This window comes from Syngnathoides biaculeatus, chromosome 22 (genome assembly GCF_019802595.1).
Source record: "Syngnathoides biaculeatus isolate LvHL_M chromosome 22, ASM1980259v1, whole genome shotgun sequence".
Lineage (NCBI taxonomy): Eukaryota > Metazoa > Chordata > Actinopteri > Syngnathiformes > Syngnathidae > Syngnathoides > Syngnathoides biaculeatus.
In genome coordinates this window covers 3684511-3697551 of record NC_084661.1, presented here as the reverse complement: position 1 = coordinate 3697551, position 13041 = coordinate 3684511, and the positions used below count along the sequence as shown (strand labels likewise).

Genomic DNA, 13041 nt, shown 5'->3' with positions numbered 1-13041 from the left:
CTGACCACAAAACCTACCCCCATGACTCCTCTAAGTCATCCAAATGGTCATTGGCAAACTTAAGACGAGCTTTGACATGTGCTGGTTTAAGCAGGGGAACCTTCCGTGCCATGCATGATTTCAAACCATGACATCTCAGTGTATTACCAAGTCACCTTGGAAACGGTGGTCCCAGCTCTTTTCAAGTGATTGACCAAGTCCTGTCATGTAGTCGTGGGCTGATTCCTCACCTTTTTAAGAATCATTGAGACCCCACGTGTTGATATCTTGCATGGGGCTGCACTCCCATTGAGATTGACCGTCATGTTTAGCTCCTTCCATTTCTTAATGATTGCTCCAACAGTGGACCTTTTTTCACCATGCTGCTTGGAAATTTCTCCGGAGCCCTTTCCAGCCGTGTGGAATTGTAAAATGTTGTCTCTGGACAGCTCTTTGGTCTTGGCCATGTTTGAGTCTTACTGATTGCATGGGGTGGACAGGTGTCTTTATGCAGCTAACAACCTCACACAGGTGCATCTGATACAGGATATTACAAGGAGTGGTGGTGGAGTTTTAAAGGCAGACAAAAGGGTCTTTGAGGGTCAGAATTCTAGCTGATATACAGGTGTTCAAATACTTATTTGCAGCTGTATCACACAAATTAGTTAAAAAAAAAAATCATACATTGTGATTTCTGGATTTTTCTTTTTAGATTATCTCTCTCACGGTGGACATGCATCTACGATGAAAATTTCAGACCCCTCCATGATTTCTAAATGGGAGAACTTACAATATAGCAGGGTGCTCAAATGCTCATTTTCTTCACTGTATATAAATTTAAAAAAAATTGCAAAGGAATGGTGCTGTCACACAGTTGTAAATAATCAATCACTCAAAATCCTTTAATGTCATTATGACTGTGCATACAACGAAATTAATAGCACTTCTCCACAAGGTGCTTCCGCGAATAAAAATAAAAACATCTTTGGTGTGAGGTAAGATAAAAGCTAAGATAAAATAAACTTAACAAGCACCTCTCCCTGTTTTTTAGCGTTGCATGCATCAAATTCCAAATGATTCATAATATTTGTGAACAACACAAGAATGTGTATCAGTTTAAATATTAAATAGCTTGGTTTTCACAGTATTACATTTTTTAGGGAGGCGGGGGTGGGGGTTTGAGAAAATAATCATTCTTTAATTGCACAAAATCCTATGAGACCTCAGAATACCTCACAATAGTTCATTTCAGCTAGCTAGAGGCACCATCAGGGGATGGCCACAACCTTCTCTTTACATTTGTTGGACACGTCATTGGTCACCTCTGCTCGGCAGTGAGTCACGTGCCAATTGTGCGTTTCGTCAGTAGAAACATACGATCCCTTTGCCGATGCATTTACCAACATATTGTGTCCCCTTCACCTTCAAAGATGGAGAGCATTATTAATTACACGTTTCATGTGAACATTTATTTACATTACAGTGGGTGTGCATGTGTGCGTGGTACCTTTTACAGTGAAAGAGTACTGTGGCAAGTTAACTGATCTCTAGTAATGGACGGTACATCCACAGTAATGGTGGGCAAGTAAAGCCTCATGAAGGACTGAGGCTTTCCAAGCAATTGTGCCATAAAAGATTCTAATCTTCAAGACTTCAGTGGCGTTGACATCTGGTGGACAACTGATGGTGAAGGACAACCTCTAAGGAGCACGACTGATGCACCGACACTTTCCCTGACAGCAATAATAGTTCAGAATAGTCTGTATAGTCATTCAAGTGTTTTGTTCATGCATGCCAAATAATGATATCATTACAATAAAGTATGCAGATGCTCTCCCCAACACTTTAAATCACATTCTATATTCACATTCACCCAAAGAATAGATGAAAACACCATGAGCCAATGAAAAAGCTTTGAAACATTTTGTAAGAATTAAGTGCTCAGCAAAACAGTGATGACGGTCGAAGGTCATGTGACACTGGTGTTTCGATACAAGCTCCAACACAGCATTTCGAAAAACTCAGTTTCAGGAAGAGTCACACAACCTCCAAAGCCTCGAGAGCATTTTGCACATCTCTAATTGACAATTAACCTTTTACACTTGTGCAGGAGCAAGCAATATTTAAGAAAATGTGATCAGGGAGGCAAGTTTTGTTACAGCCTCATTTGTCATCAAAGTAGAGAGTCTTATAATTGCTTTAATGTCTTGTCATATTAAATTTAGACTTATTGTTAGACTTCAGAAACTAAACAGATAACTTGGAAGTCAGGCAGCAACCCAAAACGGATTGTGTTTGACCTTAAGGGTTTCATTGTACGGAAACAGCAGGCCATTGTATGCATTTGTTATTTGTTACTATGATTAATTATTTGCCTAGGACAGTTCACCTTTTTTTATACAAAGCCCCCACCTAGGCTGAAAGGGGTGAACTTCTGTGCTTGCTGAGCACCAATCTCTGCGACATACAGTGCCCCCGACTTCAAGTCCAAGTCAACCAAATGTGGCTTGACGTCATCAGCCAGTTGAATCACACTGGCCACTCTGCACTGGCCGATTAAACCTACCGGGGGCGCATCCAGTAGTGATATCTGATTAGTGTTGAGCTGGACTACAACAAAATATTTCTTGTCAGGCGTCAGACGAACTGAGTAAGGTGCATCCTCAGTGAAGCAGCTTGCCCACGATCCCAACCAGTCCCCCGTCAGGGAGTTAAAGACCTGGATCCTCTTGTTCCCCCTGTCAGCCACCCATACTCTTTGAGCATTGTCAACAGTCACACTGTGGGGGATGTAGAACTGAGCCAGGCCTTGTCCCTTTTCACCATGCACCCACAAAACCTCTTGGTCTTTGGATAACTTGATGAGCCGATTATTCATCCCACCGTCACCGTCCACGATGTACATTTCCCCAGAGTCATGGACGAAGAGCTCAGCTGGCTGGTCAAACTGCAGAGGATTAAGGCCAGAGCCAGCTTTTCCTGGTATACCAAGCAACTGGAAAAAAAAAAAAAGAGCAAAATGGAATTCATCAGACTGGTTGAGCTCTAACAGTACAAGAGCCTCCCTGAGAGCACAGTACTTATTGCTAAAACCTGGTCACTTGTCATCTGCAATGTCAACTGAAGGGCTATGAGCTGAGCTCTCAAGAGCTATATCAAGGGCAACATTTGAAGTCATGTGCCCCACAAATCAGACAATTCAGAATTCTACAAAACTGTGAGGGAAAATTTTACCTTTAAAGTCATGCACAAACATGTGAATTCAAACTGGTGTGCAAGGATGTAAAATATCATTGATACAGCTAAAATAGCAAGCATTAAAAATACCATCATTAATAATCAATTTGTTACCTACAAAACTGCTTGAACAGTTTTAAAATAATTTATTATTTACTTATTGACTTTTCACCACTTTTTTATAGTTAGGACAATTTGAAAAGGAACTCAATACAGTATTTACCTTTGCATTATATTATTACTATTACCCATTATAACATAATGTGTTCTGGTGTTTAAGGTCTGAACATGGTTTTGACCAGTAAATGCCAACTACAGTGATGTGGGACACTTGTCGCTTGTGACAGGGTGTCAAACTAGGGAGGCAGGTGAATACAGACTTTTTCTCCACTTTTGATCATATTTAAATTTTATTCGTATCATGTTAACCAACCCATTTTTAGCCGTGACGTTTTTCACCGCAGAATATCGGCACTTGTTGTGTGCACCTGTGAAATGCCAGATCACCATAACAGTTTCTATTTTCCAAACGGCATTCTTTCTATGTGTTGGGATTTGATTCGTATCATGTTAACCAACCCATTTTTAGCTGTGACTTTTTCACCGGAGAATATCGGCACTTGTTGTGTGCACCTGTGAAATGCCAGATCACCACAACAGTTTCTATTTTCCAAACGGCATTCTTTCTATGTCGTGATAAAAGGTTTGCCTGTGAAAGTGTTTTAGCCATGATAGATTGTAATGGAAAATACCGGTTCTATTGGTCCTTCGCAGAGAAAACGGAAAGGTCTTTGCCCCAATATGGATCTGGCTGACATCCCCTTTGCCTAGAATACGTCCCTGAAGATGGGGGACAAGAGCTGGCGAAGAGTAAAGTCAAGTGAGCGAGACAGGACAAAATGGAATCGGAGATTTAAACCATTCCTTTGGTATTTGGGTTACTCGCCAACGGATGACCAAGCGACTTTTTGAAAAGTGGAAGCTGTTTAAACTTTTACATTCAAATGTCTGTTCCTGCAGCAAACACGATTGACGTCACAGATGCAGCGATCAAGAGATTACAATATAGGCCTGTCAAAATACATGCCTCCCAACGCCCTCATTTTGATCAATAAAGACTTCAGTCTTGTTCCTCTCTCTCATCAACTAACAACATCACACTACAAGGAGACTGTGCAACAAGAAGGACAAAAATTGTGGACATCCTGTATGCTAAATGACACTGATAATGGAGTGTGTCTGTGGAGATTCTCTATGTTAACCAGAAAACACACATTTATTTGTAGTCTTCTTCTTCTTTTCTTTTCGGCTTGTCCCATTAGGGGTTGCCACAGCGTGTCATCTTTTTCCATCTAAGCCTATCTCCCGCATCTTCCTCTCAAACACCAACTGCCCTCTTGTCTTCCCTGACAACATCCATCAATCTTCTCTTTGGTCTTCCTCACGCTCTTTTGCCCGGAAGCTCTATCCTCACCACGCTTCCATCAATATACTCACTCTCTCGGCTCTGGACATGTCCACACCTTCGAAGTCTGCTCTCTCGAACCTTGTCTCCAAAACATCGAACTTTTCACTTTTATGTTTTACTTTGGCTAATCTTCATTCCTCTCCTTTCCACTCAATGCCTCGATCTATTCAATTATTCCTCCACCTGCTCCCTGCTTTCACTGCATATCACAATATTATCTGCAAGTATCATGGTCCAAGGGGATTCATGTTTAACCTCATTTGTCAGCCTATCCATTACGCAGCAAACAGGAAGGGGCTCAGCGCTGATCCCTGATGCAGTCCCAACTCCAACTTAAATTCTTCTTTCACACCTACAGCACACCTCACCACTGTTCTGCTGCCCTCATACATGTACTAGTCTAACATATTTCTCTGCCACACCAGACTTACGCATGCAGTACTACATTTCCTCTCTTGGTACTCTGTCATAGGCTTTCTCTAGATCCACAAAGACACAATGTAGCTCCTTCAGACTTTCGCTTTATTTTTCATTAGCATCTTTGAGGAAAATAATGCATCTGTGATACTCTTTCCAGGCATGAAACCATACTGTTGCTTGCAGATACTTACTTCTGTCCTAAGTCTAGCCTCCATTACTCTTTCCCATAACTTCATTGTGTGGCTCATCAACTTTATTCCTCTATAGTTCCCAAACTTCTGCAAATAACCTTTGTTCTTAAAAATAGGAACTAGCACACTTCCTCCATTCTTCACCGGTATGTCATCCATTCCATTTTTCATCCTCTTCAGTGCCTTTCTAACTTCTCTCTTCCTCATCATTGCCACTTCCTGCTCCTTCACATTTGCCTCTTTTATTCTTCTTTCACTTTCATTTTCTGCATTCATCAACTTCTCAAAGCATTTTTTCCAACTACTTACCACATTATTGGCACTAGTCAACACATTTCCCTCTCTATTCTTAATCACCCTTACCTGCTGCACATCCTTCCCATTTCTATCCATCTGTCTGGCAAACCTGTAGAGATCCTTTTCTCCTTCTTTCGTGTCCAACCTGGTGTAGATGTTGTCATATGCCTGTTGTTTGGCCTTCGCCACCTCTACCTTTGCCCTTCGTCGCCTCTCAATGTATTCCTTTCACCTCTCTGAAATCCTCTTAGTGTCCCACTTCTTCGTTAACCTCTTTCCTTGTATGATTTCCTGTATTTTGGGGTTCCACCACCAAGTCTCCTTCTCCCCTTTCCTACTAGAAGACACCCCAAGTACTCTCCTGCCTGTCTCTCTGATCACCTCAGCTGTAGTTGTCCAGTCTTCCAGGAGCTTCTGCTGTCCATCGAGAGCCTGTCTCACCTCTTTCCGAAAGGCCGCACAACATTCTTCCTTTCTCAACTTCCACCACATGGTTCTCTGCTCTACCTTTGTCTTCTTAATCTTCCTCCCCACCACCAGAGTCATCTTACACACCACCATCCTATGCTGTCAAGCTACACTCTCCCCAACACTACCATACAGTCAGTAACCTCGTTCAGATTACATCGTCTAAACAAAATATAATCCACCTGCGTGCTTCCACCTCTGCTCTTGTAGGTCACTCTATGCTCTTGCCTCTTCTGGAAAAATGTGTGAACTACTCCCCTTTCCATCCTTTTTTCAAAGTTCACCAGGAAAGTTCCTTTCCTGAATGCCATACTTACCCATCACGTCTTCATCGCTACTGTTACCTTCACCAACATGTCCATTACAATCTCCAACAATCACAACTCTCTCTCTGTCTGGGATGCTCAAAACTACTTCATCTAGTTCCTTTGGGAATTTGTCTTTCAACTCTAGGTCAAATCTTATCTGTGGGGTATAGCCGCAAATCACATTGTATATAACACCGTCAATTTCATGTTTCAGCCTTATCACCCGATCTGATACAGTTTTCAAAACCAAGGCATTCTTCCTTTTAAATAACCCCTCGTTCATTTCTCTTCTTGTCTACTGCATGGTGAAATAATTTAAATCCTGCCCCTAAACTTCTAGCCTTACTACCTTTCAACCTGCTCTCTTGGATGCACAATATATCAACCTTTCTCCTAATCATTATGTCAACCAACTGCTGAGCATTTCCTGTCATACTCTCAACATTCAATGTCCCTACACTCAGTTGTAGGCTCTGTGCATTCCTCTTCTTCTACCGACGAATCCGCTTTCCTCCTCTTCTTTGTTTTCGACCCACAGTAGCTGAATTTCAACCGACGCCCTGCAGGTTAGTGATGCTGGGGGCAGGCGTTGTTAACCCAGGCCACGAACAAACCAGTATGGTATTCTTTCGATGAATGCTCAGATTTGTTTGGCACAGTTTTACGCTGGGTGCCCTTCCTGACGCAACCCTCTGCATTTATCTTGACTTGGGACCGGCCTACAGTTTGCACTGGCATGTGCCCCCATAGGGCTGGATCATATTTATTTGTAGTATTAATTTTAAATCTTATCTACAGCTCTTTGCTACACTTGCAGTTTTTTTCAAGTGATCTATACATAATGTTCAGTGGAGTTAACTTGTCTAAAAATTCTTTTGTAATTACAACTATATTTTTGTTCATCTTTCTATGACAGTAACATATATACACAGGCAGAACAATTAAATGTGCCATCACGGGATGGCATAACTAAACCTGTTGCCATTCTTACAATGGAATAGGTCATTGCTTCATGCAAGGCTCAACATTATGTTCAACCAAACAGGCCAAGAATTCACACTAAGTTAATTTGTGAGTAAATTGGAATGACATTAAGTATTCATACTTTTAGACATTTTTGTTTGGTGATCTACTGTGAGAGTTTTCAAATGCGAAATTACGTTTCTTGGGTCAATAAAGTTAGGGAAACATTGGTTAGTCTGTCAATTACTGCAATCTCTGATCACATCGCAATGAAACTGATGAGATGCTTAAGTTTCATTTTTGAAAAACAGTTGATAATGGGAAAATCACCAGTATGCAGTCGTATTTACAATGATTATTTTGGTTTCAGACTTAGTGCTGGGTGATACATGGAGAAGCTGGATAGCTGTGTGTTGTTCAATGTGGTATTCTCAACAATTAGTCTTGTATTTCCCTTTATATTTACAAATTACACATTGCTGCATTGTGGTCATTCAACATGACGACACATTTCTCCATCTTAATCATCATCATCGAGATTTCTGGCTTTCACTCTAAGTGTATTGCTGCCAACTATCAGTTAGGTCGTGAAAAATGACAACAGATCCAAACCACAAAAAGTACAATAAAATAAATATCCATCCTTTAAATTGGTAATCCTCGCAAGGGTTGTGTGTGTGCTGGCCCTATCTGTGTGTCCCGGTCATCCTAGGAGCTGAGTTGTCTGGGGCTTCACGTCCCTGGTAGGGTCATCCATGCCAAACAGGTTCTAGATGAGGGACCAGACAAAGCATCGACAGAAGACCCTGATGATGGTATGAAGAAATAGACTCGGGTCACTGGGGCCAGGCCTGGAGGTGGGGCTTGAAGGCAAACACCTGATGGATAAGCCTGCACCATGGGGCTCAGCTGGGCATAGCCCGAAAAGGTAATATGGGTCCCCCTTCCCATGAGCTCACCACCCCGTGAGAGGGGCCATAGGGGTCAGGTGCAATGTGAGCTGGGTTGGTGCCGAAGGCAGGGGACATTGGCGATCCCATCACGGGCTACAGAAACTGGTTTTAGGGACATGGAAATGTCACCTCACTGAAAGGGCAGGAGCCCGAGCGCGTGTGTGAAGTTGAGAGGTTCCAACTCGATATCGTCGGACTAACCTCTACTTACCACTTAGGTTCTGGTACTAGGCTTCTTGAGAGGGGTTGAACTCTACTCCATTATGGATTCGCCCATGGTGAGAGGCGCCAAGCAGGTGTGGGTATACTTACTGCCCCCCGGCTAGGCAGGTAGGGGGGACGGGTCCTGACCGTTGTTTGTGCCTATGTACCAAACAACAGGTCAGAGTATCTACCCTTTCTGAAGTCCTCAGAGAAAGTGCTCTAAGAACTCCATCATTCTGCTGTGGGACTCATGTGGGCAATGACAGTGAGACCTGGAAGGGTGTGATTGGGAAGAACGGCCCCCCTGATCCGAACCAGAGTCGTGTTCTGTTACTGGACTTTTGTGCTTATCACGGATTACCAAAAATGAACACCATGTTCAGGCAAAGGGTATCCACATGTGCAATTGGTACCAGGGCCCTCTAGGTCACAGTTTGATGATCAATTTTGTGGTTGTGTCATCGGACTTGGACACTCGGCTGAAGAGAGGGGTGGAGCTGTCAGCTGATCACCACCTGGTGGTGATTTGGCTACGATGGTGGGGGAAGATGCTGGTCTGACATGGCAGACCCAAACATATTGTGAGGCTCTATAGGGAACGGCTGGCAGTTTCCCGTGTCAGAAGGAGTTTCAACTACTACAAAGAACTTTGTTCATGTTCCTGGAGAGGCGAGGGACATTGAGTCCGAGTGGATGATGTTCCACGCCTCCATTGCTGAGATGGCTGACCAGATCTGTGATTGTAAGGTGGTCAGTCCCAGTCATTTTGGCAACCCCCGAACACGTTGGTGGACACCAACAGTGAGGGATGCAGTTAAGCTGAAGAAGGAGTCCTATCAGGCATTTTGGGCCTGATGGACTTCCGAGACAGCTGATAGGTAGCAGCTGGTCAGGCAGAATGCAGCTTTGGTGGTCGCTGAGGCAAAAATCTTGGTATGGGAGGAGTCCAGTGAGGTCATGGAGAATGATTTTAAGACAACTTAGAGGAAATTCTACTCCACCGTCCAGCATCTCAAGAGGGGGAAGCAGTGCACCGTCAACACTGTGTATGGTGGCGATGGGACCTTGACTCAGGAGGTTATGAGTTGGTGGGGAAAATACTTTGAAGACTTTGTCAATTCCACCAACATGCCTTTCCATGAGGAAACCTGGTCCTGGGGCATACCTCCCTGGAACATTTTTGAAAAATTGGATGCCTGTGGTGCTCAGTGGTTAGAGCACTGGTTTGGTAAACCAGGGGTTGTGGGTTCGTATCTCACTGGGGCCTCCACTTCCTGAGAAGGGTTGCGTCAGGAATGGCATCCGGCGTAAAAATTGTGCCAAACATATATGTGCGTTCATCTGAGATGACACGCTGTGGCGACCCTGAAAGGGACAAGCCGAAAGAAACAGAGGATGGCTGTTGGTGCATTCTGGCGATATCTGTGAACAAAATTCAGACCAAAATTGAAAGTGAAATTTTTAAGTCCTGACCAAAAAAAAAAAATGGGCAGAAGTTCCCCAAGGGCTAAGCCCAGATTTTCTTGCCCTCTATCCCCCTATCACTGGATAGCACAAAATCATATTTGTCATTAAAATATGCTTAAAATATAACATCTTATCTCAAGACAAATGAATTAAGTGAACTATTCAGTAAAAAGACATCTAAAATTGTCCTTTTCCTCACATTATACATATTATAGTATAGATATAGAATACACACGAACATATATCCTAGAATTTCTACACCGTACAGTCTCAAACTTGTTACGTCGCGTTGTACTGGTACACTCGACAATATTGCTCACTATCTGAGATATAGATCTAGTCATACTAATAGTATAATGAGTTGCCCATATATATATATATATGATGATTTTAACTGACTTATCAGGTTTGTCGACCTTTCTAACGTAGTGTTTGAACATTGCGCTGGGGCTTACCTGCCCGATCACGCATTAATTTACACAAAACGCGATTCAAATATCTGACATTCAATGATTAATCTGCCTTTTGCTTCCGTTCTCGCCAAAATTTCTAAATCTCCGAGATTTGGTGAGGTCATGAGAGTGCGAGGGGAGGGGCGTTAGTGTTACTAGTGTTCGTGCCTCAACATGGCTACGCTCGTGAAAGCAAAACAACGAACTCAGACGCGTGTTCGTTCAATGTTGTCAACTAATATCCGGATTAATTTTAGGCAATTTTTCCTCAATTTTCCAGAGGAATTTTAATGAAAATTTGAAAATCCGAAATTCCGGGAAAATCCGGAGGACTTTCATCACTATTTTATGGACAGAAGCTCTAGGGACAGAAGAGACATAGAAATGCTCCAGTTCGGTGGCCTCAGCAATGCATCTCTGCTCTTTGCAGATGATGCCGTTCTGTTGGCTCCATCAACCCATGATCCCCAACGTTCACTGGAGCGGTTCAAAGACGAGTGTGAATCAGTACCTCCAAATGTGAGACCATCGTCCTCAGTCAGAAAAAGGTGGCGTTCTCTCTTCGGGTTTGAGACGAGATCCTGTCCCAAAGTGGAGGAGTTGAAGTTCCTTGGGGCTTTGTTCACAAGTGAGGGAAAAATAGAGTGGGAAATCAACAGGCGGATCGGTGTAACATCTGCAGTGATGTGGACTTTGCATCGGTCTATTGTGGTAAAGAGGGAGCTAAGTTAAAAGGCAAAGCTCACAATTTACCAGTCGATCTATGTTCCTACCCTCACAAATGGTCACGAGCTGTGGGTCATGACCAAAAGATCAAGATCCTGGTTACAAGCGGCCGAACTGAGTTTCCTCCACAAGGTGTCCAGGCACTCCCTCTGAGATAAGGTGAAAACTTTGGTCATCCAGGAGGTACTCAGTGTCGACCCACTGCTCCTCCATATTGAGAGGAGCCAGATGATGTGGTTTGGGCATCTGATTCAGATGCCTCCCCGGTGAGGTGAGGCACGTCCAACCGGAAAGAGACCCCAGGGATGACCCAGGACACGCTGGAGAGACTATGTCTCTCGGCTGGCCTGGGAACACTTTTGGATCCCTCCGGAAGAGCTGGATGAAGTGGTTGGTGAAAGGGAAGTTTGGGTATCCCTGCTGAAGCTACTGCCCCCACAACTTAACCCGGAAAAGCGGTAGAAGATGGATGGATACAGTACCATTATTCATTATTTTATCCTGTTACATAATATATACTGTAATAACTGTCCCACAATTTAGTTTGGCAGCTACACATTCACAACCACATGTGCAGTTTTCAGTATTTACTAAAAAGAAAAATTTATCTATTTATTTCTCACCCTATTTGCAATTGTTTGAAAATAAATGCTTTATAATGTAAGTACATTTGGTCTTGTCTAGTTTTATATATTTATAAACTTTAGCACAAGAAATTGCTATTCATATTGAATATCAACATTTGGGAGGGAAATTTTGAGCCCAAATTTAGGCCACATCACCCAACACTGTGATGTATTTTTGGTATTTTTATTATCTCACAAAAATCTTGGAATGATTGAGAGTTTGTGAGGTCACACTTGGGAAACCCCTGAATTGGAAGTGGTTGACTCATCCCAGATCTTACAAGAATTTGAAGGGACAGAACAATAATAAAAAGATTAAATCGACCGAACAGACACCCAACTACATAATAGATCAAGAGGTCACCTGCAGAAGATTCCCTGATGGTGAGTATTGTTTGATGCAATGGCCATATGGACCATTTCCCACATCTGTGATCCAAACAGTTGGGTTTGACATGGCATCAGCCAAAAATATACCGTGGGGCATCTCTAAGGTACTTGTATTCCAAGACATGAGGAAATCCCCTTCTGTTGTAAACACTAACATCTTGGGCACCTTGTCACCTACATCAGAAGGGCACAAACACCATATTGACATTAATTACAAAAAAATATGTCTGCTTGCCATCTGCTTCAGTGTACCTCTCTGTGCCACGTACACAACACCAGCGTAGTGGTTGACAGCCACTCCAAACACATTCCCAGAGAAGAGTTCCGGATTTTGGGGCCAGTTGAGGTCCAGTTTGTACAATGGCCTCCCCAACAGCCGGTAGTCCTGTTTTAGGACGGAACTGCCAGTCTGCTGAGGGCTGAGGACCTCGTACAGAACCATCATAAGAAACAATAAGGAGACCATACTGGTCAATACTACACACGGATAAGTTCTGCTTTTCATTGACATCCACGGTACGACGAAGACAATAGTTTGTTATGCTTTTTTAAGTGTTACAACACAAAGCACTGACCGATCAAAGATCCAGCACTGCAGGCAGTTTAACAGCGCTTGACGATTAAATACTGTCATGCAAACGAAGTAGCTTCCTTTGCAATTGAATTTACTTCCTGGTGAGTCGACGACACAAACAAACGCGTCAAAAGCACACTGCTTACATTGCTGACAATCTACTTCCTTGCGAGTCCACCATATAATCGAGGCTGCATTAATTAATGAAGACTGTCGAGTTCAATGATACACGACAACATACGACCATGAAAAATTAAATAAGATGAAATCATTAGGGTGCTCGACCGCCCCCCCCCCCAATCGCAACATTTCATTTTT

At 42.9% G+C, this 13041-nt stretch overlaps 1 protein-coding gene across 4 annotated transcripts; it reads right to left on the bottom strand.

The window, feature by feature from the left end:
• Positions 1 to 1115: 1115 nt before the first annotated feature.
• LOC133495501 (NHL repeat-containing protein 3-like) lies at positions 1116 to 13037 on the bottom strand. Of its 4 annotated transcripts, none has more exons than XR_009793595.1 (4): positions 12402 to 12862; positions 12124 to 12323; positions 1487 to 2974; positions 1116 to 1401 (listed from the first exon to the last, which is right to left on the bottom strand). XR_009793595.1 is itself a non-coding variant. In XM_061810242.1 (4 exons), exons 1-4 carry the CDS (start codon positions 12902 to 12904, stop codon positions 2375 to 2377), a joined length of 1002 nt encoding a protein of 333 aa, XP_061666226.1. In that variant the 5' UTR covers positions 12905 to 13037; the 3' UTR covers positions 1116 to 2374. The 4 variants fall into 4 exon arrangements, 3 of the variants coding, with proteins under 3 accessions (XP_061666226.1, XP_061666225.1, XP_061666224.1); XM_061810242.1 differs by adding an exon at positions 12870 to 13037 and having other exon boundaries at positions 1116 to 2974; positions 12402 to 12568; XM_061810241.1 differs by having other exon boundaries at positions 1116 to 2974; positions 12402 to 12568; positions 12725 to 12863.
• Positions 13038 to 13041: the final 4 nt, after the last annotated feature.

Excerpts from the sequence above, each read along its gene's own strand:
- LOC133495501 (XM_061810240.1), bottom strand. The coding sequence starts at position 12,660 with ATGTCAATGAAAAGCAGAACTTATCCGTGTGTAGTATTGACCAGTATG. Across the intron at positions 12,324-12,401 it reads TGTGTACGTGGCACAGAGAG|GTGACAAGGTGCCCAAGATG; the intron begins GTACACTGAAGC and ends CTTCTGATGTAG. Across the intron at positions 2,975-12,123 it reads CATCAGGGAATCTTCTGCAG|TTGCTTGGTATACCAGGAAA; the intron begins GTGACCTCTTGA and ends TTTTTTTTCCAG.